The 26,462-nt window shown below is 36.8% G+C and overlaps 1 protein-coding gene across 2 annotated transcripts in view; it reads left to right on the forward strand.

Moving 5' to 3' along the window:
- The window catches only part of LOC131155143 (glutaredoxin-C5, chloroplastic-like), a 47,869-nt gene that overhangs the window by 15,169 nt on the left and 6,238 nt on the right, over positions 1-26,462 (forward strand). Inside the window, exons 3-4 of one of the 2 annotated variants that reach the window (XM_058108074.1) lie at positions 6,824-6,898; positions 22,288-22,314. In XM_058108074.1, coding sequence (XP_057964057.1) covers positions 6,824-6,898; positions 22,288-22,314 — 102 coding nt within the window. Of the gene's footprint in view, positions 1-6,823; positions 6,917-22,287; positions 22,315-26,462 lie in introns of both variants that reach the window. The other variant, XM_058108075.1, reaches the window with a different exon arrangement.

Genomic DNA, 26,462 nt, shown 5'->3' on the forward strand with positions numbered 1-26,462 from the left:
CACTATTTTCTTTCTTTTCATTCTTCTTTTTCTCACCATCTTCCCTATCAAGCGCCAAGTTCTTCGTGGGACATTGTTTGGAAAAGTGTCCTTGTTTATGGCACCTGAAGTACACTGTGCTGCCAATACTTTAGTGAGAGGATCCAGTCATGGGTGCTTTTCCTTTGTCCATAGATTGTTGGACTAGGGAATTGCTCCCTCGGGAGGCGACTTGACCTGAGTGTGTTGGTCGAGACTTTTTATAGCTCTATACCCTTTGAGAGTGTGGCTCATTTGATGGGGGTCCAAATTGTTTTCCTAGAGGCCCTTTATTCATTTGCTCAAAGTCATGAGCTAAATTATAAGCTTGTTCAAGGGACTCAATGTGATGGGGAAAACAGTTATCTCCTTAGTTCAGGCTTTAATCCTAGGCGGAATCGGGAGATCTATTGACTAATAGTCTTATAGACACCACATCTTATAGACAACTTATCGAATTGACTCATGTATTCTGAAACAGTCATGCTACCCAGGTGCAAACTGTAAAGTTGATCCATAAGGCGCTCTCTATAGCTAAGGGGTACATACTTCTCCCTTAACCTACCCTTCATTAGATCCCAATGCTCAATGGGTCTATGATCTAACCTTACTTCTTGCCTCTCAACATTTATCCAACGGAGTTTGGCTTGCCCCGTTAACTTCATTTTTGCAAACTTAACCCAATGAGGGTCAGTCATCTTACACCAATCAAAATAGGAATCCACTTAGTCAACCAATCTTGGAAGAATTTAGGATCCATCTTGCCCATCATAGGTGGGAGCTTCTATCCTCATTTCATCCTTGTAAGGATCACGGTGGTCCCTACGGTAAGGTCTCCTAATGTGAAAGTCATCAACGTCATAGTCCTCATCATTCCAATGTTGGACATAGGGCTCATGACGTGGGGGTCTCTTAGCAAAGTCATCTTGATGATTCACTTGCCTTTGTGTAAGGAGGGGAGGTCTTTCTCTAGGAGGAATAGGTGGTTCTCTTTCATCATTAATCCTATGACCTCGGTAAGGATTCCTGACTTGTGTAGACATCTGAGGGGTTGGGGAAGGATTCGGACACACTAGGGAAGCCCTTGGAATGGTGTTTGGTCACACAAAGTAGAGTTAAGTGTATGCCTAACCTAACTAAGTTCCAAATATACAAAATTCAGAATATAGATGGGCTGTTCTGGGCAAAATCCTGCGGCTGTTTCAGTCTGAAACTAAAATCCTGCGAGCTAAGGGAATGGGACTTTGAGGGTTCAGCCTAACTAAACCTAGACTCTGATACCAAGATGATGTAGGATGGGAATGGTCGACCTACGACCCTTACACAAGCACATACACTCAAGACACTTTGATTTAAGAACTCAATTAACTAAATATAAACACAAAAATCAAGCTTCATTTTACGTGTTGTTGAATTTTTAAATGGTGTATGATGCTGTTCAGAAATAAGTCCCAAGAGTTCTTTCACAAAGAATTCAAGTTATATGCAATAAAGATGTTATTCAGAATTTCAAGAATTTAAGTTCTATTGTTAGCAAGCAATATTCTGACAATTGATTTTAAACTAGCAAGTATCAATATTGCAATCTATGGATTCAAAGGGCTTATTAGATATGGAATTTTAGATTTCCAGGAAAGGCTTCAATATAATCAAGGGTTTACAATATATAGCAAGGATTCAAACACAAGTACTGAAATTACCAAGAGAATTGTTTGGATGATTTTGATGCTTTTAACACAAGTAGTCCATGCCTTAAGTTCTTTGTACAAGCTTTGAAATACCAACGAACGCAGCAATGCAATGGAGTGATGGTGGCAGTGTGGAGATATGAAAGTGCTGGCCGCGTGGGTGTAACTTTGGTGGTGGCCGTGTGGATGTATTTGGGTGGAGGTCGTGTGGATGAAAGGGAGGAGATGGAGTCGCTGGATAGATAGTGGTCTCTCACCACCTAATCTCCGGAGAGAATGACGTAGCCTCACACTGCACAATCGGAAGATTGGACAAGATTTCAAGCTCAACAATGGAATTCCATTCAATATTCAAACTTAGCTTTTGTTTTTACAATGAAGGGATATATATAGCTAGCATGGGGGGACAAAGCATTAACAAGCTTAGCTAGCATAGCAGGACAAGGGCATTAAACAACTAACAATTCCCACAGAAGCATGTGAGACACAAATAATAAAGACACCAACTTACTATACACATTAATTACTCTTACAAGTTACTAACAAAATAAATGCTCCAACTTTCTAGACATAATAAATACTAACACAACTTACAGCACACACAACTTTCTAAGACATGCAAGCAAGCAAGTTGTCTTGCAAGTTAACAAATTAAATATAAAACAAAAGTTAAAGGAAGGCCCAATTCGGTGTGGGGCCCAATGGAACCGTGTGGGGCCAACATGGGCCTTGAACTCGGACTTGCTTTGGCATCTTTACTGGAGTCTTTCTCACATTGAAAATCTTCAAAACAAGTCTTCAAATAATCTATTCAAAATCTACAAACAATTATGAACCGATGTGGACATTGGGAGGTTGTCCACGTGTCTTCATGTTGGAAAAGGAAATGTGGACATCGGGAGGCCGTCCATGTGTCACAACATCTGAAAATGACATAGGTAGGGCATGCTGATCCCCATCAATTATCATCATCAACCTCTAACCAATCTGAATTATCTTGTCCATCTAACAGCGGTGCACCGGTGCCTCCCTTTCTTCTAGCCATGGTGATAATGGATCATTGTCCTTGAAGATATAATCAAGGTTGATGGGATTAAAGCTAGCCTCTATTTCTTGTGCAGTTTTTCGAGTGGCATGCCTTATCTTCAGCTTCATATTTGTAATGACAGTAAACTACTGCAGTCTTTTGCATAATTCAGCTTGTTCCTTGTCTTTGTGTGAATAAAGTAAAAGTACTTCAATTGTGGTTGCAATTTTTAACTGAATTTGTTTGGCTTAATTCTCTCACAACAATGCATTGGAGTTAAGGTGCACAACTACCACAATGTATTCACCATTATGCAGCATTGTCAAAAATCATTCACTCATCAGCCTCAAATGATTTATATAACGTTAACATTACAAAGTTCTGCCCTAAGCCCTTAGTACTTAGTAGATAGAACTTATAAGAACTATAGAAGTCACGTACCAGGATTTGTTTTCCCAACAACTCTATGTGCTAATGGGGCCCCGGGGGGGGGGGGTGTTTAAATGAGTCTACCCTATCCCTAAACACAAACAATTGTAGCCAGTTTCATTATTAATATCCATCATCTCAATTTTTGTCACAATAAATTATTCAAGTTAAGGTAGTTTTTTGAGGAACCCAATCCATGTTCTTACTTGATTGATTGCCCTAATTGGATTGTCCATATCTAACTCCAACCTCATAATTATTAACTCCATCCGTTATCTCATGGAGGTCTTAAAGATACCCACTATATTGAATTTGTGGGTGTTGAATGATAGGGTAAAATGGAAGACCAAAAATCAATGAGAGGTCTCTCCCTCTATCTATAATACATGTCAAGTACAATGGCAATGACCATAATACCCTTACTAGCTCACACTTACTAACATAGCTCTAAACCTCTAACACATACTAATAATACTAAATGACCAAATAACCATTAACACTCCTCCTCAAGCTGGTGCATATTTATCATATGCTCCTTGGTTGTTACAAATGAATTTCATATGAGCACCTCCCAAGGCTTTAGTGAATAAATTAGCAAACTGAAAATTAGACTTCACATGTGGCCTTAATGAGTTTCTATACAAGTTTCTTTTCCTGAACAAAGTGGCAATTAACTTCAATATGTTTTGTCCACTCTTGGAAGACCGTGGAGGTAATATGAATAGCAACAAAATTATCACACATCAACTTTGCGAGCTGAGAATGTGGAAAACCCAATTCTTCCAACATGTTTTTCAACCAAACAAGTTCACATGTATTGTAAGCCGTAGCCCTATACTTTGACTTAGCTCTTGACCTAGCCACAACAATTTTTGTTTTACCTTTCCAAGAAACCAAATTACCACCAACAAAGATATAGTATTCAATTGTGAATCTTTGGTTGAAACAATATGCATCTGTACATCCATGAATATGATTGTGACCCTGATCTTGATATAAGAGACCTTTTTCTGGTGCGCCTTTGAGACATTTTAAAATGTAAATATTGCATCTTAGTGACTTGTTCTCAAAGAATCGAGAAACTGACTCACAACACTTGTTGTGAAAGATATGTCTGGTCGAGTGCATAAGAGATAATTCAACTTTCTAACAAGTCTCTAATACCATCTTGGGCTAGGCAAAAAATCACCCATATTTGGCACTAACTTACTTGTTGGGATCCATGGGTGTATCAGCAAGTTTGGATCCCAACAACCAAATATTGTCTAAAAGATCAAGAGCATGCTCTCTTTGTGACAATACCATTCCCATATGACACCGATACTTCCATACCCAAGAAGTACTTCAATGGCTCCAAATCCTTGGTTTGAAATTTAGCCTGTAGGAAAAGATTTAGATCCTGGATGCCTTGATCATCATATCCATTAATCATGATATCATCCACGTACACAATAAGAAAAATCTTGCTAGGTGGAGTATGACAATATAATACAGAGTGATTCACTGCACACCGTTGGAGGCCAAACTCAAAGTACGACAACACTGAATCGACCACACCATGCTCTTGGAGACTATTTTAAGCCATATAATGATTTCTTGAGCCAACACAAGCCTGACTCCTCCTGAGCTTTCTCCATTTAGACCTTTGCTTGAAGATCACCGTGTAGTACATGTAGGAAAACATTCTTCATATCAAATTGATGTAAAGGCCAATGACAAGTAGTGACTAAGGAGATGAACAAATGTGTTGAAGTGAGTTTAGCGAGTAGAGAGAAATTTGCTTTTTCTTGGAGCCACCATCTTGCTTTCTGCGTTGGATTGTTTTTTCCCTACCAATAGGGAGGATGGGAGAGGGTGGAAGTGTGATTCTTTGGGGTTGTTCTCTTCTAGATCTTTTTCTCACATCTATTAAAAACCCTTTCTCCCATTGCTGTTCCTTGGAGCCACTTCATTTGGAAGGCTAAGGTTCCTTAGGAATTATGAACTTTTATCTGGATTGTGATACTAAATAGGATTATTATGCATGATCTTTTACAAATAGAAGGCCTTATTTCTTTGTGTCCTAGCATGTGTTTGGTGTCCCAGGAGTCCAATGGAATGAATGAACACCTCTTTTTGCACTAAAAGGTGGCATCACACCTTTGGAATGCTATCTTCTCTTACATAGGTTAGGTCAAGGTCTTAAATTTCCATTTGACTAAAATTTTGAAGCTTCAAAAGTACAAAAATTTCGATTTCATCTTGGAAGAAAACTATGGAAACTAGTACTAAAGCATGGAATTCATTTATAAAACTTTAGAAATAGTTAATAGACATAATAATATAATACATCTATGTTGTGTTTTGGTGCAATAGTTGTAATATAATATGTGTATTAACTATTAAACGCATTCATAATATAATATGTTTATTAAACATATTTGGTTAATATAAACAAAATTCATAAATCAATTAAATATTATTTATTATACAAATAAAGATAATTTAGACACGAATGATTATATAAAATGTTGTTGTATGTCTATTTTTCTTATATTTTCTAGTGCCCTTGTAATAATCATTTGTTTCAATTAAAAAAATAAATAAATTAAGAGAGAAATTCCACTTTGCATCTAAATCTCAAATAATTCCAAGGAAATTTCATTCTATAGTTAAAATTTCTACAAGCTTCGCTAAAATTTCGAGATTTTGATAAATTTTGGATGATTCATTGAAATTTTGACGGAAATTATGGAAGATGGAACTCTACTGCCATTTTGATTTTGAGGTGACGGAAAGCCAAAATTTTGACGAAAATTTTGACAATTTGGCTGAAATTTAAGATCATGGGTTGAGCAATGTGGAAGATTTCTTGCCATGATGCATATGGGCTTTGGTTCAAGTAGATAGGGTTGTGTATTATGAAGTGGAGCCTTTTTCTGTCCATGAGGATCTCACCAGAGCACCTTCTACTTCTAATAGGCGACGAAAATTTTGACAATTTGGCTGAAATTTAAGATCATGGGTTGAGCAATGTGGAAGATTTCTTGCCATGATGCATATGGCCTTTGGTTCAAGTAGATAGGGTTGTGTATTATAAAGTGGAACCTTTTTCTATCCGTGAGGATCTCACCAGAGCACCTTCTACTTCTAATAGGCCATGAACTAGATCAGAATCATTCTCAACGAGTCCAAAAGAAGGGAAGCTTTAAAGGTGCAACTTGCCCTAGTCTCTTTTGGGATGGAGTGGTGTTCTTGGCTTTGTTTTGGGCCCATTCTTTGGTATTTTCAGGGTTTATCGTTGTTTGATATTCAAAGGGATTGGAGGGCAGCTCTTATGTAATATATCTGGTTGTAGTTTATTGTGTCTTGAGGACATCTTGCCTTCTTCCATTGTACATTGTTTTGGTTCCTAATGCAAATTTTCTCTTATAGAAAAAAAAAGGTTTACTCCTTTTTTGCTTTGTAGCTTCTTGAAAGAACATTGATTCTAGGTCTTGGAAATAAACATATAATTTTTTTTTTCTTTTTAAATGTTGGAAGTTTTTTTTTAGATTCCATTCATTTTTCTGAAGAAAACTACATATGTTTGTTGTGTATTATGTGCATGTGAATCCTTACAGTTGCCTTTTATATTTGATCAAATTTGCATATGTTCAAAATTTTCTTCTATATATTTCAGGTCCCCAAGGGCCACAACTGCAGAAGGTGCTGGAAAGGCTCACTGGACAACATACCGTCCCTAATGTTTTTATAGGTGGGTAATAGTTTTGAAGTTCTTCTTGTCATTTACCCTACATCTTAACTATACTGCGCTTGAAACATGGGAAATAGTGCATTTTGTATTCTTCAGAGAGTTACTCATGGGCAACCTCTCCCAAAATAATTTAGAATACATTCCTTTCTATAGATTCATGATCAAATTCTTGCATAACTGATGATAAGGTTTTCTTTATACTCTTTATGCTTTAATTACCTAGTAGTTGGCAGGATTTTCTTTGAGTTTGGATACTACTATGTTAGGTTGGATCTGACCTCTCTCCTTTGCTGTCAGCCATTACAGTTTCGCCATTGGATACCATCTGGAGGGAAAATCAAATTGAAAATTGACAGTTAATCCCTAGGTGATTGATGCCAGTATGTGATTAAGTATTGAGGGATTTTTAGAGACTTAGGTGTTGATATCCTCTCGTCCTTTTCCAAACACATTAGGAGCATGCGGCAAAAGGACAGGGTTTTTTTTTCCTTATTAAATGGGGTTGCTATTTTTATTCTTTTTCATATCCTCTTTTGATGTAGGCTCATGCACGTTTTCCAGGTAAAACTCAAACTAAAATTCGATAAATTCAAGTGCAAAAATCCCAAACCCTAATGTGCTTACAACCCTTTTGTAGAGAATACTTTCCTAAAAATTAAGAAGATATACTTCCCTAAAATAAATAATTGGAAACAAAAATAAAGCAAATAATATAAAATTAATTTTTTTCCCTATATGAGGAATAGGGCTTTTGGTTTGCCACTATTCTCCATGAGGGGCTATCCCCTCCATCATTCCTCCTACCCTTGAAAAGTTCGACCTTGAACATTGGTTAGCTTGAAGAAGCCTTGGCAAACAGAATCAAACCCATGGTGACCTAATGCTTTCCAAGTGATCTTGGCATTGACGAGTTGAGAATGCAACCCACAGTATTTTTTTAGATAATAAAACAATTCTATTAAAAGAACATAATTACAATGAAATGAGGATAAGAAATCCCCCAATAAAGCACAAAGAAGAAAAGAAAAACTAGCAAATTACATCAATGCTGCTTTCCAATCCCTTTGAATGTCGGACAGCAAAAGACCCCCCAAAACCCCCAAAAGAATGAGCCCAGAATGAAGAAATAAAAATAACTCTCTCCCAAATCAATTTGGAGAGGTCTTTTGATTTTAAAAAACTCTGGCATCCTTTCCAGCCAAAGCGACCAAAAAATTGTAAAAACAGCGTAGTCCTAAAATATCCTCTCTCTCCTTCCCAAAGCCCCAAAACTTCACTTCCAAAAAGTCCTTAATTGTAGCTGGAGCCACCCAATCCTCACCAAATTATGAAAACAAATTGTTCCACATGCATCTTGCTACCTTACAATGAATCATATGATGCTGGAACTACCACAGTGATGTAGGACAGAAGTAGAAAATTAGAAATAGAGAGAGAATTGAGGGAGAGTTAAGGGAGAGGAACTGAGGGAGGAGAAAATAAGAAATAAGAAGGGGGAGGAAAGAAGATGCTGCAGGAAAGCACTGAGATAGAAGAAGAGTAGGATAATTTTAGAAGGAGAGAAATAGAAACAGCAAGGCAGAAGTGCAGAGAGGTTGCTGCAAAACAGAGCAGGGAGTTAGAGAATAACGGAAATGGAGAGAAACTAGGCAACAGAGAAGAGAGGGAGGAGGAAGAGGAAAAGGAGGAAGATAAAGAAGGAGAAGAGGGGGAGAACCCATACGATGGGGAGCCAAAACAGTCTGGAAAATCTGGATCCAAACTTGATAACTGTTTCATACATTACAAACAAAGTACTTGTACATCTAGTATTCCAATTAAAACAAATATTTTTACGAAATAACCCCAAGTAAAGCAAGAAATTACAAAATAACCCCAAACTAATTAAATGCACAAAATAATCCTAAATTAATTAATTTTCTTCTAAAATATCAGAATTTTCCCAAACTAAAATAAAAAAATGTTGGTTACGATATAAACATCTAAAGTTCTCCAATGGTGATTCTCCATCACACGATCTCCCCAATAAAACATTTCAAGTTTGCTGCAAGTGACAAGCATAAGAATACGACTAGAAACTAACTCCCCGCAGCACTAAACATACATTCATGCATGAGGACACTATTCGGAAACCCTATAAACCGGATGCTTGTGTCACATGGTCCCTAAAGGGATACAAACGCAATTTTCGGCCTTGATGTCGACAAGGCCACTATTGGACTCCCTAGAGGGTAAATGTCTCAATAGTCTCGAAGAGCTCATTTAGCTGAGGAGATGGCATTGGGCCAAGTTTCTTGCACCTTGCAAAGAATAGTACGGACTTGTATAAAAGGTTGTATGCCGCCTCCTTCTTGCTAGAAAGATCTAATAGCTCGCTATCAATCTCTTTCCTCTCAAGCTTCTTCACCACATTTAGATGCTTCTTTTAGCATGCTGACGGTCTTTTTTGTCTCAACTGCTAAGGTGGAGTTTGGATAGCTAGTCTTAGGCTCCACAAAATTTGTCCACTTTGTCTGTCTTTTATGCAGATAATTTTCTTCAATGTCTTTCGTCTAGGTTATGTCTTGATTAATGGAATTAAAGTGTTGGCTGTTGAGTTTTAATTGAATTCCATATTGCAGCCTACCAAAGTTTAGAATAATTTGTTGTTGCTTGCTTGAGTTATATTGGCATCTTGTGATAAGTTAATGAAACTATCAGGTGCACATGCCAATGTCTATTCCATGATGGTTAAGGGGGCCTTGTCTAGAATAGATGATCCTAGCATAACTGATGGGCACAAATTTATAGGCCATTATTTCCTTGGTTCCATTTTGTTATGGGCCCTTCCAAATGGGTCCAATGCTCTCCAACCATTTGCTAGCATACCCTTAAAGACAAGTGATTGCTAAATTTACTCTATCTTCATTCCTAATACCCTGTTAAATAAAAATATTTTCTGGTTGGTTAATCGGGTCATTTGGTTTGTCTTCCCCATTGAAATTAGGTAAAGTAACTTTAAGATTATAGTACAGTCGAAAAGCATGCTGAAAGTTACCTCAGTGGGCCTTTGGGGCTTGCTTAGTTGTGATAGTGGTACAGCCGGAAGTCGCAGTTGCATTCATAACTCTCTTCTCTTTTACTAATGTATCTAGGTGGATCATTATAGAGGCCAATTTTTTGTTAAAGTCAATGACATCTCTTTGAAGATCTGCAACACTCTCACAAAGGTCCATGATTTCCTTGTCCATGACTTTCGGCAAGCAGGCACAGCAGGTTTCTGGTTTGCCACTTATTTCTCCAGATTCTGTTGCTGTTTGTGACTCTTGGCAAGCAGGCAACAGCTTTTTGTTGCTGTTTCTGGCACTTATCCTCTCGGCACAGCAGGTTTTCGGTTCAAGATTTAATTTTTAGTGCAGTTTTTTGGTTCAAGATTTAATTTTTTAGTGCAGGAAGGTTGTTCTTAGCTTTTCTTTGTACTTGCGTTGTTTATTTTGGGCTTCTAGATTTTCTAGTGGTCTGTTTCTTTCGGCACAGTCTGTTTCTTTTGGGGCTTCTCGATTTTCTCCATTATTTAGCGTGGACTCCGCAGCTGTGTGTGCCAAGTTTACGGGCAACAATTATTCTACGTGGCTTTTCAGTTTGAACTTTTCTTGAAGGGGAAGGATCTTTGGGGTCATATTGATGGCACGGATTGTGCACCCAATCTAGATAAATCCAAGGAATTCACAACTTGTCCTTCATGGGCTGTGCTTGATGCTCGGATTATGTCTTGGCTTCTTTGCTCGGTTGAGCCATATATTGTCCCCAACTTGCAACCTTATCGCACCGCTCAATCCATGTGGAATTATTTAAAAACAGTATATCATCAAGATAACGGTGCCCGTCGTTTTCAGTTAGAGCATGCGATTGCCATGTTTCAACATCATAATTGTTCCATCTAAGACTATTATTCTGGGTTTTTGACTCTTTGGAATGAATATTATGATCTGGTTACTGCGGATGTTCCTATGGCTTCTCTTCCCATTATTCAACGTGTTCATGAGACTAGTCATCATGATTAGTTTCTTATGAAACTCCGCCCCGAGTATGAACTGTTCGCTCGTCTCTGCTAAATCACTCTCCTGCTCCTTCTCTGGATGTTTGTTTTGGTAAGTGACTTCGTGAATAACAACGGCTTAGTACTCAAGTTACTCTGGCACAATCTTATGGTAGTTCTGGGTCTGTCCTTGTGGCTTATGCTGCTCAACGATGAGGACTGCCTGCGCATTCTAGCACTTTGCAATGTTTTTGCTGCAAAGAATTTAGACATCGCTGCTAATTGTTCCAAGAAATTATGCTCATATTGCAAGAAGAAGGGTCACATTATCAAAGAATGTCGTATCCGCCCACAGAATCGTTAGGCCTAGGCATTCTAGACTTATGTTAGTGTACCCCCTACAGTGACGATTGTGGCTCTTGGCTCTTCTTCAGGTGATTTCTCTGTTCTTGCACCTCCTCCAGCGAATTACTGCACGCCCGAAATGGTGCAACAGATGCTAATTTCGGTATTATCAGCAATGGGGCTCCAAGGTAACAATTCTACTAATATCTAGTATGTGAACTCGGGTGCTTCAAATCACATAATGAATAATCCCACTACCTTGTGTCATGTTTGGCCCTACGCTGGCCAATCTGTTATTCAGACTACCAATAGCAGTTCTTTGCCAATAGTTGTTGTCGGAGATGCATATTCTAAGTTCACAAATGTTGCTCCTCAACTTTCCACAAATCTTATTTCTGTTGGTCAATTAGTTGATAATAATTGTGCTGTTAATTTTTTTGGTAATGGTTGTGTTGTGCAAGACTAGGTAACGGGGGAGTTGATCGCGAAGGGACCTAAAGTGGGGCGCTTGTTTCCGCTACTTTTGCTTGTTCTAGCACGTTCTCCAGTTTCTTCTATTAAGTCTTTTGCTTGTAATAATGTTTCAGATCTTAGTATGGTGTGGCTTCGTCGTTTAGGCCATCTAAATATCTCATGTATCGAACTCTAGTTTACTTGGTAATAAAGAATGTTCTTCTTTATCTCTTGAGTGTGCCTCTTACAAACTTAGTAAAAGCAAAACTCTTCCCTTCCCTTTGCATGCTATTAGAGCTTCTCAGTGTTTTGAGCTTACCCATAGTGATGTTTAGGGACCTTCCTTGGTTAGTTCACATGCAAAATTTAAATACTATGTGACTTTCATTGATGATCATAGCAGATTTATTTGGGTCTACTTTTCTTCGCTCTAAATCTGAGGTTTTTCGTACTTTCACTGAGTTTTTAGCGTATGTTGACAATCAATTTTCTGCTCGTTCTAAGACATTACGCACAAATTCTGGTGGTGAATATGTGTCTACTGAGTTTCAGGCATTTTTGGCTTCTAAAGGCATTATTCATCAATGTTCATGTCCTGCTACTCCCCAACAAAATGGTGTACCCGAACGGAAAAATCGTCATCTCCTAGATGTGGTTCGTACTCTCTTGCTGGAAGCCTTTGTTCCATCCTTATTTTGGGTTGAGGCTTTGAAAACTGCTACTTGATTAATCGTTTACCTTCTCAAGTCCTACTCATGGAGTCTCCCTATTTCCGTTTATTTGCTAAGCAACTTAGTTACGATAACCTCCGTACCTTTGGTTGTGTATGGTTTGTTCATTTACCTCCTTATGAGCGACATAAATTCTTTGCTCAATCTGTTCGATGTGCATTCTTGGGATACAATGTGTGTCAAAAGGGATTTGTTTGCTATGATCCTACATTACATCGTACACGCATTTCTAGGAATATTATTTTCTTTGAAAATCAACATTTCTTTCTTGTGTCCTTTGTACCCCTGTCTCCTATTGTGATTTTCCCCTCCTTTGAGGAGCAATTCTTAGATCCTCATCCAGTCAGCTCTCATTTTAAACTAGGTATTGTGTATACGTGGCGCCCCCGCCCACAGTCTCTTCTGATAGCTCATCCGATATTTGATCCTACCATGCTCCAGATTAGTTAGTTGCAGCACCTCTAGAGCCTTTGCTACATCGCTCTTCTCGAGTGTTTGTAACCCCGGACAGGTATGGGTTTCCCTCTTCAAGTTCTTGTAACTCTGTTTTAGCTCTTATTGCTGCATTGCCTAATTTAGATATTCCCACTTCCTACTCACAAGCTGCCAAGCATGATTGTTGGTGACAAGCTATGCAAGAAGAAATTGCCGCTCTAAAGGCCAATCACATTTGGGACAATGAGTGTTGTCCTCCCACCATTGTTCCTCTGGGTTGTAAATGGGTTTACTCGGTCAAGGTCCAATCAGATGGAAGTCTGGATCATTACAAAGCTTGCCTTGTTGCACTTGGGAATAATCAGGAATATGGTGTCAATTATGAAGAGACCTTTGCTCCTGTGGCTGAGATGATTACTGTTTGTACGATTCTAGCTATTGCTACTTCTAGTGAGTGGCCACTACATCAGATGGATGTCAGGAATGCTTTTCTTCACAAGGATCGTAAAGAGTATATTTATATGAAGCCACCCTTGGGCTTGTTTCCCTCTCCGACTTCACATGTGTGTAAGCTTTGTTGTTCTATTTATGGTCTCAAACAAGCTCCAAGGGTCTGGTTTGATAAATTCCACACCGCTTTATTACAATTTTCATTCAAGCAGAGCAAGTATGACACTTCATTGTTTCTTCGAAAATCAGACATGGGTATTGCTATTCTTTTGGTTTGTTGATGATATTGTGATTACTGGTTCCAATTCTGCTTTACTTGCTTAGCTCAAGACTCATCTCTCAGAGTCCTTTCATATGAAAGATCTTGGGTCTCTCACATATTTTCTTGGTCTTGAGGTGAATCGTAGCCCCTTAGTTATTTCACTCAATCAACATAAGTATGCTAGTGACTTAGTGGCCACAGCTGGCCTTCAGAAGGGTACTTTTGTCGATCCTCCCATGGAATTAAATGTCAAGCTTCGCAAAGAGGAGGGTGATTTACTTGCTGATCTTAGTTTATACCGGAAGTTGGTGGGTAGTCTTGTCTCTCACCATTACTAGACCAAACATTTCTTTTGCTGTACAACAAGTCAGCTAGTTTCTTCAGACTCTTCGTCATCTTCATTTGGCTGCTGTCCGTAGAATCATACGCTATGTTTAGGGCACTTCTGCTTGTGGTTTATTCTTCCCTGCAGGCAATTCTACTCGCCTTGCTGCTTATAGCGATGCTGATTGGGCTGGTTGTGCGGATACATGTTGCTCCATCACTGGTTGGTGTGTGTTCTTAGGTGATGCATTGATCTCTTGGAAGAGTAAGAAACAAGACAGAGTTTCTAAGTCATTGACGGAATCTGAATATCGGACGATGTCTCTTGCTTGTTCTGAAATTATTTGGCTTCGAGGTTGGCTTGTTGAGATAGATTTTTTTGAGACCGATCCTATACCTCTACATGCCAATAATATGAGTGCTATCCAGATCACGGCCAATCCTGTCTATCATGAGCGCACGAAGCATATTGAAGTCAATTGTCACTTTATCTGTGAAGCATTTGAAGCTCGTGTTATCACTCTTCCACACATTTCCACTGAATTACAAATTGTGGATATCTTCACCAAGGCTCTCACTCGTCATCAACATTGCTTCCTAAGTAGAAAATTGATGCTTGTTGATCAACCCGCATCAATTTGAGGGGGGCTGTCAACGAAACAACAAACAGCAAAGAAAAAGATTTCTTTCCTTACTTTAGCCCACATGAATTTCCTTATCTCAATTCATTATTTTGTACAGTTAGCATATATTTAGTTTACATGTATAGGGCTTGACAGATTATAGTTTACTTATATAGGGCTAGAATCATGCTAGACCTTATTTACTTTGCATTCATAACATTCTTGTAAAATCTATATATAATATACAGAACTCAAGGCCAATTCATTCGGCCATTTACAAAATCTTTGACAGAGACGAGAGTGCTTAAAGGGTTTGTTGGTTGCTACCTTGCTGTTAATCGAAGAATTGAACACCAAAGCTATTGAACAGAGCTGTTGGGAGCTATTTTGTCCTAGATTTCAAGATTTTGGGCTTAATGTAAGAACTTTGGGCCCTCTTTTACAGTAAAAAGACATATTGGGCCTTACAATTGAAGCCCAAAGAGGGAAAAGACCTATTCCAGGCAGAATTGTAGAATCGTAACGATTCTACTCACGATTCCGATTCCATGATTCCACTGATTCAGGTATGATTCTGCAACAATTCTACTGAAATGCAATTTTCCATGGGAGCTGGATTGTCAAGGTGATTTTGAATCGTAGAATCTTACGATTCTACTATTCAAGTTGCAATTTTAACAACCATGGTGATCACGCTAGTCTTTCATCACAATAATGTACCATTGAATTGGCCCAAAAATTGGTTCTTGTTCACCATAGTTTGTTATTTTCCCTTTCTTTATTTGGTAGGTTCAGATATGCCAAAATGATTTAGATGGTATGCTTCAAATAAACTAGTTATTTTGAGCTATTAGATACATATGGTTCAAGATGTGATTGGGTTAGGGCACTGTACTTCGATAAGAAAAAAATTTCTTTGGTCAAATCCATGTAAAATGGACAAACATTCTTCTTCTTCTAGTCTTCGATAGTGGTGGGACAAGAGTAGGATTGGGTGGATAGAAGCATGTGTAGCAATGATGATGACTGATGCTGATAGTGGTTGATCAAAATGGTAATGTGGTAGAATGTGGAGATGCCCTCTCTTGAATGAGGTAGAGGGGTGATTCAATGGCGGTCGACAAAGCTCCGACAAAGTTGGCAACTGCAAATGAGGTCTTTGATGCTTGGAATAAAAGAGCAACTGAGGTCATCGATGGAACTTTGGCATCATTACACCTTTGAGGCATTGGGATGAGGCTGAGGTTGGTAACCTAAGTGGGCTGCAACAATTATGATTGGGAAGGCTGTCAGTTGGTGGTGCATATAGGCAATGATGGTGTTGATGGGGGTGGTGGAGTGATGGTGGTGGAAAAATAGCAACGATAGTAGCAGGCTTTGATACCAATGGATGTAGGCCCATGCAAAACATACTGGTAAACCCAAACTTAAATTTGATGAACTTTTTTCTTGAATCGCAAAATGTAATATGTTTGAAACTCTTATAAAAGTAGAAAATATTTTTCCAAAAATTAAGAAGGCATACTTGGCAAAATAAGGTAGAATTATGCTTATTAGTGCCTCCCTAGCCAACATTTCCATTTATTACCTATCTATTTTCAAAGGACCTCCCAAGGTTGCTAGGAAGTTGGAAAAGATCATGAGGGATTTTTTATGGTCTTGTAGTGGGGAGAATAAAAGGGATCACCTGGTTAGTTGGGATGCTGTTAGGAAGCCTAAGTCTGAAGGTGGCCTAGGTCTTGATAATGTCATTTCTAAAAACATTTCCTTTATTGGGAAATGGTTATGGAGGTTTCCTTTAGAACCTAATTCCTTATGGCATAAAGTAACAAAGAGTAAATATGATTTGCACAAGAATGGGTGGGATTCAAAAGGAAGTGACATTGCCACTCATGCAAGTCCTTGGAACTTTGCTTCATAGGTAGCTTTCCTTTTCTTTCGTTTTACTTGTTTCAAAGTGAGGATTGGGTGGACAAAATTCATTTTTGGGAGGATACTTGTGTTGGTGAGTCTTTGTTGGAGTTGTTGGTTCCGCGCTTGTTTAGACTTTCGTCTGTCCATGAGGTACCAATTTCAGTTTCTTATTTCAATCAAGGAACCTCTTTTTCTTGGGATTTCTATTTTTTTAAGGAGTCTCAATGAGAGAGAGGTTGGTGAGTTAACTCTTTTGCTGAGTGTGTTGGATTCTTTCTTTCCAAATTTGCGGGAGGACACAAGGCTTTAGATTGGGGACAAATTCCTTTTTCTCAAATCTTACGAAATCCACAAACCGTAGACCTTTCTTGTTAAATAAAGTTGTTTGGAAATAAAAAGGTTCCATTTAAAGTTTGGGCTTTTTGTTTAGACTCTTATACTTAACAAGATTAATACGAATGCTGTGTTATAGTAATAAATATTATTATTAGTTTTTTATTATTTTAATTGTAATTAGTATTAATTGTTATTGTTTTTATTATAATGATAACAATCTTTATTAGAACTGTTGTTGTTTTTGTTTGATTATTATTATTATTTTTATTTTATAATAGTGATTATTATTAGTGTAATTATTATTTTTTTATTGTTGTTATTACTATTTTTATTATTTTTATAATAATTATTACCCTTAAAATAATTATCATTATTTTTTTTCCTTTTTTATTATTATTGTTCTTGTTGTTATTATTTTACAATAATAAATATTATTCTTATCATAGTTATTTTTAGTTGTTATTAATTTTTTATTATTTTATAATAATTATTATGCTTAAAAAAATTGTTATTATTTTTGCCTTTTTTTATTATTTAGACTATTCTTGTTGTTATTATGATTTTAATTATTATTTTAATTGTAATAACTATTATTATTCGTTGTTATTATTGTTATTGTAATTCTTATTAGTTGTTATTTTTTTATTATAATTATAATAATTAGTATTATTATAATTTTTTATTTTTCTTTGATTAATATTTTTTAATTATTTTTATAAAAACGATTATTATTAGTGTAATTATAATTGTTTATTGTTGTTATTACTAATTTATTATATAATAATAATTATTCTTAAAATAATAATAATTATTTTTACGTTTTTTTTATTATTACTCTTGTTATTGTTATAGTAAATATTATTTTTATCGTAGTTATTTTTAGTTGTTATTATTTTTTATTATTTTTTTATAATTATTATCCTTCAAATAATAATAATTATTTTGGTCTCTTTTATTATTAATATTGTTCTTGTTGTTATAATTATGTTATAATAATAAATATTATTTATTGTTATTACAATTATTATTAGTTGTTATTATTTTGATTATAATAGTGATAATAATTAGTATTATTAGCATTTGTTGTTGATTTTAGATTTTGTTTAATTATAAAGTGAGTTTGATTCCATGGAATGAAGATCGATTCTAGCCTATCTGGCCCGAATCGTGATTCCCCCAATCACAGGAATCGTATTCCGGCTGGAATATGATTCCATTCTTAATTCCGCAAACCAAACGTAGGAATGCGATTCCATTTATGGTATTTGATTCCATTCCAGGCTTGATTTTGCTAACCAAATGGGGCTTTAGATCCAAACTCGAAGGTTTGAGGTTCAAATCATGGAAATGAAATAGTCTCACCAAGCTTGGAGAGATAAGACTTTGCACATCATGCCTTCTCCAAACGCCCAATGGTGTGGGAGCCTTGTGTACTTGGTGTTACAACAAATAACTTCTTCATTATTAGTTCTATTTGTACAATTACAAGAATTTTCAATTCAATTATTTCAATCATTGTTTCATTTTTTGAACAATTCCTTTATCATATTTGGTATGAGGCTTATTATTTATTACAAATTTACAAGTAAATGAATGAGCATACATATAACCGTGTTCATTCGTTTTTAAAGCGCACTTTATTTTTTGCACTAAATTACACACCCAATAAATGTGTGTGATTTTTTTTTTCCCCAAATGGGTCCAACCTGCATTGTTCTTATTGAATGCTGCTATCTTGTGGGGCCAACTTCTTGGACTACACTTCCTGAACTTGGTACATGGGAACAATTTTGGCATCATCCAAAAGACTTCCATGTAGGACAGGCGGGCTAAATATAAATGCATAAAATTATTGTTTTGCGTAGAGTATGAAATTGGCCCACATTCAACTTGCATTTACAAAATTATGAGCTACTTGTTAATTGACTTATGTTTGTAGTTTGGACCCTTGCACAAGGTTAGGCTAATAGTTTGTGTGCGTGGGATTGTTTGTGGAAACAATCTCCTTACCTATCCCAATCATGGGACGTTCTTAAGAGTCTTGGCTTGGTAGGATCAAATTAGGGTTCACTAAAAGGAGTGTCAACCCTCTTAGCCTTTTCATGCTTGGAGTGTTTTCCATGCGTCATTTTTTATTTGACTTACAGTGTTCCTTTTTATTTTCTCTCACCGAAGGCCATTTATTGCCGACATAATGGACTAAAAATCCATATTTTTTCTCATTGGCATTCTCATTGAGGATGGCAACCAATATCAATTTCCTTTTTCTATAAATACCTCCATCCATGCATTATTAGGGGTTGCCTCTCTCTCTCTCTCTCTCTCTCTCTCTCTCTCGCACACAATTAATCCCCCTCCCCCGTGGAACAAAAAAAAAAAAAAAAACTCATAATTGAGCTTAATTGCTTAAATGCCAAATGTCCTTTCTTCTGTCTCTCACCTCAACGATCTGTTGCCATGCCGTTGGACCAAAGATCTATCTTTTCTCATTGGTTTAAGACTTGGCACGATATTCTCAACTCTTACATGTTTGCTTACAAGGGCGTCCCCATGCCATAAGGCTCCCCACTTCACGAGGGTAAGGGGAGGGTGCTCACAGTGTAAGCAACCTTACCCCTACTTCTCTCTCTCTCTCTCTCTCTCTCTCTCTCTCTCTCTCTCTTTCACACACACACACACACTCAACCCCCTTGCGGTGGCTCTTTCCAAAAAACTTTGCAGTTGAGCTTGATTGCCTAAGTGCCACGTGTCCCCCCGTCTTCTTTTCTCCCACCTGACTCTATTGCCACCCTACTGGACAAACAATCTGTATTTTTTCTCTTGATGGGTGAGATGTGATGTGGCACTATGTCATTGGAGGATGACAACCCAAACATGTTTGCCTCTCCTCTATAAATACCTGCAACCATGCTTTAGTTGGGGTTGGCACTCAAGCAATTGGTCTCTCTCTCTCTCTCTCTCTACCTCTCCCCACAAAAAAAAAAGGAAAAGGAATTCCTTCAGTATGAAAATTCCTTCTGGCTATTTGATTGCATGGTTTATGTTTCTGGCCCTCTCTAGAACATCTATTACTTGATTACATCCCGTGCTCTCCACCTCTTTCAAGAAGCCATTCTACACTAGGTAACTCACGTAGCTTTGTTCAAAATTTTGAGAGTTGCGCAAATGGTGGCTTAAATGAGCCCATAGGGGAAATAGAATCATGTATATTAACGTTAAATGTTGCTAAATAAAAGAAGGTAAAAAACAATTCAGGCATACATATTTGTGCGCATGTGAGGTGGCACAAGATTAGAACTTACTGCCAATTTTGAAACACTTCTAATAATGCTTCTGTCCTTGTTCTTGCTCTACACGTTAGTCATTTGGGTCTTTTTTCTTTTCCTTTTTGTGGGGTGGTTGTGGGGGTGCTCGTGGTGGTAGGGTATAATATGTTTTCTCATTTTAAAGTTTCATGGTGACTGACTCACTCTAAAATGAGCAGCACAAAGGCTATCCCAAGTATAGGAGTTCTGTCGTGTAATAATTAGCCTAAAAGGTTAGATCATCTCCTCAGGGAAAATAGATTCATTTCAAACTTGTGTTAAAACAAAAAGGAGAAAATAAAAAGCTTTTACTAAACATAGTTCAGATTCATATTCTTGGGTTTTTGAGAGTTTGTAACGAAATTAAAACAATGCGAAACATAAACTAAGAACATAACATGCATAGACAATAAAATAACTATAATGAAGTTAAACCAACCAAACAACTAAATGTTCAAGCAATCAAATAACAAATCAAAGTAAGAATTTCATTAATTTAACAAAAACCATTCAATAATAAAATAAGCTTAACCCAACAATAATTTAAACAATACTAACTCAATCCAATAATAAATTCCAACAAGATATTAAAATAACATTCAAGTAAAGAACCAAGTAACAAAGGAGAGAGTCTAATAAGAATCCTTCAACATTAAAATAAACTCAACGCACTAATAACTTAACAAAAATTAATTCCAACAATAGCTTGAACAAAAATTAATCAATCCAATGATAAACTTAAACAAAATATTGAAAAAACAATAAAGTAAAACAAAACAATTAAACAAAGGAAGAGAGAGAGAGAGAGAGAGAGAGAGAGAGAGAGAGAGAGAGAGAGAGAGAGAGAGAGAAGAAGAGTGTGGCCGAAGATCCCAGCTGAAGGCTCTGCACTCAGCAGCTTTTGCTGCTGTTTTTCTTCCCTTCCACAGCCGAATACTTGGTGCCTTTCTCGTCCTTCTCTGCGGCCGCCTCCTCCTACTCCAAAACCCTCTTCTTTTCTTTTCAAACCCTATGGCCAGCCCTCCTCAGTAAAGCAGTGCACAGCCCACTTTTAATTGCATGGCCCATGCCATTTTGATGATTCTTGGGCCGCATGCTACTTGTGGAATTCTTTGGTCGTACCCAGCTCTCTTGCTTGTTCAATTGCATGGCGGCCTCTTTTCCTATTTTGAAAAGCTGCCGAATGGACCCCGTCAAAAACCCTGCTCCTCACACTGCGCATGGGCCTTAAAATGCATGGCCCATGCATGCTTTTGGGCTTCACATGCTGCCTGTTTTCTTCTCCTTAATTCCACGTGCATGGCCCGTACAATTTTCATTTTTGTCTTCTTTTTATTTCTTCTTTAATTGCCGAAAATTACCCTGCACAAAAATGCTTAATTAGTTCATGGCATCATGTGACAAAATTAAATCTGTAAAATAATTACAATGCCAAAAATTATAGTGCAAAAAATAAAAATAATGATTTTAGAATGTATCTGGACACGGTATGACTTAAGCATAGGCAAGCTAAAGATGGAGAAAATTGCATGTGCAATAGATTAAATCTAAAGTCATATAAATTCAACAATTAAATGCACAACTTAGATTCATGCCTCTTAACCATTTTTCCATCTAAAACCAATATTTTTAAAATTAAACAATTAATAAAATATTAGTTTCAGATGTACTAAATGCAATATTCTAGCTTAATCAGTGACTCTTTTATTTTCCAAGCAAATATTTACATTTGTATCTTGTATCTACCATTTTATTTTAGAATTTTAATCATGAATGGACTGTGGCTGCCTTCCACTTTATTATTATTTTTTTCCTAATGAGGACATTCAGGAATACTTTGCTTTCTTTCTTACCAGTCTTATGATTTTCAAAGTTTTGAACAAAAGAATTAATAATTGAAAATCATACAGTTATATGTTTTGGGATTTGCATGTGAGCTTTTGATGTATTAATAGATCTCCAATTACAACATTCAGCATGCAGGGTGATATTTATAGATAAGACAGCTTTGAAAGTTCATGTTATAGGATTAAAATGGTGATGATTTATAATCACCAGATCCCATATCTTGATCAAAGTTTTCATCCTTCATTCTTTTGTGGAAGACTTGCAGTTTTCATTATGCCATAACTAGTTAATAATTTACTTTGATTTGAATCATTTTTGAAATATTTATTCTTCATCCATGACCAGGTGGTAAACACATTGGCGGTTGTACAGGTAAATTATTTTTTCATTTGTTCCTTTTCCTTTTGGGGGATTTTTTTGAGGTGAGTTTGGGGGGGGGGGGGGTTGTTGCTGCTGGGAAGGTATGTGTATTAACAGATGTACATATTTATTTTTATTTCCTTTCTTTATCTCCTTAATTGTGTAGATTTTTCATTTATTTTTTGCGAATTGATTTTGATGCACATATTTTGCAAATTTTAGAAAGATATTTCTGAAAAACATATTCTCTACCCCCTCCTATCCCTCCTTTTTGGATTTTGTTACTATGCTCTTTCTCACTTTGATTCTATTTGGTATTGCAGTAGAGTTTTTAAAATAAGTGTTGGGAGGAAAATGTCCCACATAGGAAAAAAGAAGGTTTTCAAGGCTTTGCATGCATGGGTCCTCTCTTTTACTAGTGAAGACAGTTGTACCATACAAGGGCTCCTAGAAGATCATTAATATTTACTATCTAATGACTTGGGTGTGCTTGCATGTGTACATGATGGTTAATTAATCACTAATTATACTTAAAATTATAACTTGAATATTAGCAATTAAATGTCTTAAGAGTTGTGTCTTCTCCAAAACACACAAAATTATAAGTCGAGTTCCATAGCCCGAAAATTTGATTACGAATTTCAACATTGGACAATCCTTTCAGCATCTCCATAGTGGATTTAGTGGGGGAGGGAAAAGAAGTAACAGCCCTACAAAACCGCCAAAACTGGTCTAAATGAAGGGGGATAAAGGAAGCCAGTCCTTCTCAAGGAAAGGTAATTATTCCAAACCAAGAAGACACTTGATCTTACCATCCCTAAGGATCTTAACTGACTTAAGCATATGAGGGTTTTGTTAGATCTTGAACTCCAATCACCTATTCTTCTGCAGATCATTGAGTTCAAGAATCCTTGAGAAGTACCAAATCAAACTCCTGTCCATAATCCATATTAACAATTTGGCTCCATATATGGGAAAGCTGGGTGAAGAGTCATGCTGTGCTGATGTCCACACCACAATAACAACTGAGAAAAGGTAATTGAAGAACATCAGCGTGAACAACCCTTGGTGTTCCTGTCCTGTTGAGCCCTCCATGCAAGAAGGCTTGCTTCTTGTCCTGAGTACCTTTGGGGCATGTTCTTCTTACTCAAGATCAGTTCCGAAATATGCAAAAGCAAATGAAGTGTTGGCATAGAATGTTTAGATGTTGCTCAGGCTAACAGTGCTTTGGACATAAAGCATCCAAGGTGCATGGAAGCCTGCCAAAACTAGAGAGAGTTTGAAAATGGGAAGGACAAGAAGATAAAAGAAAGAATGGGTGAAAGCTCAAAGGCACCTCAAAAGGAGAAAGAAAAGGCTTTATAAAAAAAGAGTATATTTTGAAGAAAAAATTTGAGCATTTTACTGCCCTAACACCTCTTGAGGTTAGATATTGATGCAGATCAAAGAAGATCTAAGGCTGTGACAGTCGAGCCCCCATGAGATCGAGAGCGCAAACGCATTATCCAGAAAGGTACTACTATTCCATTGCAACTGCAGATGTGACGTTGAGGATTCTAGGCAGTTGAAGAATGCAATTGAATCCTTTATCCGAGAAGAATCTCTAACGCGCTTCATTTGTACTATTTTAGCTGCCAAATTGTATGCGGGAGATGCAATGACAGAATTATCCACGTGATTTTTTGGAGGTCTGGGTGGAGGATATTTTGCATGCAATGTGATTTTGGGGCAGTCATGTTTGAATTAGATCAAAGCAGTAACCTCTACTTACCACCTAATGATGAAGTTCCTCACTCCAAATGGGGTTGGGGAACTTGGAGGTGATTAAGCAGTAGCACAAACATGTTTTTTCACAACTTTGAAGGGTAAAAAGATTCTGGAAGAAGCATTGGCAATTGAAAGTATGGAGCAACCTTCCTGAGCGGATCAAGCTCGTTGAATATTTAAGTAAGTTTCCGTAGATGAAATTGATTCAAGCAAGAAGGTACAAATCAGGTTGACCAGCCAGAAACAACAAACAAGACAAAACTAGTACATTTCTTAAGGTGCAATGCAGATGCTTTCGTTTGGACCTTGGAAGACATGCCCGAGATTGACCCACATACCAATTTTCATCACCTTGGCATAGATCCAATACACAAACCTATATGACAAGAGGACTTTTGTCCCAAAGAGAAATAAAGCAGCTGAGGAAGTACAAAAACTCCTCATATCTGGATTAATTAGAGGATCAGGATCATCCTGACTGACTTTTTAATGTTGTGGTAGTTAAAAAAATGCAATGTATGTGCATAGATTTTATTGACCTCAATAAAGCATGTGAGAAGGATTGCCTCTCGCTTCTTAAAATAGATCAGCCAATGCAATGTTGGGACATGGCTTATTGAGTTTTATGGGTGTGTTTTCCTCTAATAATCATATGAATAGCCTTGGATGATGAGGAAAATAAGTCATGGCAGTGAAGGGGACATATTTCTTTTGGATGTAAGGACGAAAATTTTGTTTTCGATGGTCTTAATTCATGTAAATTTTGACAAGAATTTTGACTTCGAGCTCAATTTAAATAAATGATGGAAATTTGTAGTAATTGATGGAAATTTATAACGAAACTCTAGGAAATACTAGATGATTATGCATAATTCAGAATCAAAAGAAATAAGAAAAATGTGTACATGACAAGTTTTTAGCATGTAGGGTATATCACAAAGCAAGCAAGGAAGTAATGAACATTTAAATCATTATAAGGTTCATGAGTCATTCATTTAATGATTTAAGCTTACAAAATCATAATTTTAAATAAATAATTACCATATATTTAATAACAAATGGTGTTTTTAGGTGGCTTGAATACTATTTTTATGGTGTAATTTATTCATCAATTAAACTACGCTTATCTTTTTCTTAAAATAAATGAATAACTATACATTATCTATTATCGTTATATTTTACATAATCATAATTTTTAACATTTAAAAGTGTTTTATATTATAATAACATCAATTATCATTATAATTTATAAAATCTTAGTTTTTAACATTTATAAGTGTAGGCCATAGTTAAGAAAGGGGATAATTGGGCAAGGGGTAAATGGGAATTGGGAGTGATAAAGCAGTAAAAGATGGGGGAGGGGATATTTGATGATGATGTATTTACTAACTTACATAAGGAGGTAACTTTTAAACTTATAATAAGCTAACAACTAATAAGTAGCTGTTTATATAAGGGGGCATAAGTGGGTAAGTGGAAGGGGTAATTGGGAATTGGGATTTTGGAGGGGCAGAGCAGAAAGGGGTGGGGGGTGGTGATTTTAATTAGGCTCTGAAGTATTGATCAGCAAAATAAGGAGCATGAACAGTCAAGAGCAGCAAGCTGTGAGCAACGACCCAACTCTTGTTTGCCACTCACTTTGGTTGCAAGAGACAGAGAGCAAGGTGCTGCAGTGCTTGAAGCTTGAAGAATCAACTCAAGCTTGAAATAGAGCAAGGAGTTGCAACTTGCTAGTATTTGAAGTTTTGAGGAAGCGGAAGAAGATGAAGTGATGACTAGTGATGTATGTTAGTTTAGGGCTTCAATATTCCTTTTTTTTATTTTTTTATTTTTTCGCTTTTTTCAATTTTTTTTGGGGGTCAAAATTCAATCTATAGTTCTGAATTTAATGAAATATTCAAAATTTTGGTTGAAAATTACCAAATTCTCGAAATTTTGGTTGGAAATTTTCAGAAACAAGTGTTAAAGTGAGTTTCCATTTGGTACCCTCTGAAGACTTGAAATTTCAACTTTTCTATTGAAATTTAAGTCCTTGATAGGGTGATGCAGTTGACTGAAAAATTCAAGAGTTGTCTTTCAAAGGTTGATGAATTTGATATTCAAGGATCAAATAGGTCAAAATGTGGAGGCCTATGTTGATAACTTGCTGAAAAAGAGCCTCAACTTGAAGAATCACATATTGGATCTTGAGGAGACCTTTGAGGTTCTAATGAGATACTAGATGAAGCTAAACCCCACTAAGTGTGCTTTTGAGGTCTCATCGGGCAAATTCCTTTGGTTTGTGGTTAGCCAAAGAGCGGTTGAGGCTAACCTAGAGAAGATCCAAGCATGTGGGTGTAATGAAATATGCTTGAGGTGCAAAAACTAATGGGAGTAGTAGTCTCCTTGAGGAG

This window comes from Malania oleifera, chromosome 5 (assembly GCF_029873635.1).
Source record: "Malania oleifera isolate guangnan ecotype guangnan chromosome 5, ASM2987363v1, whole genome shotgun sequence".
NCBI classification, from domain to species: domain Eukaryota; kingdom Viridiplantae; phylum Streptophyta; class Magnoliopsida; order Santalales; family Ximeniaceae; genus Malania; species Malania oleifera.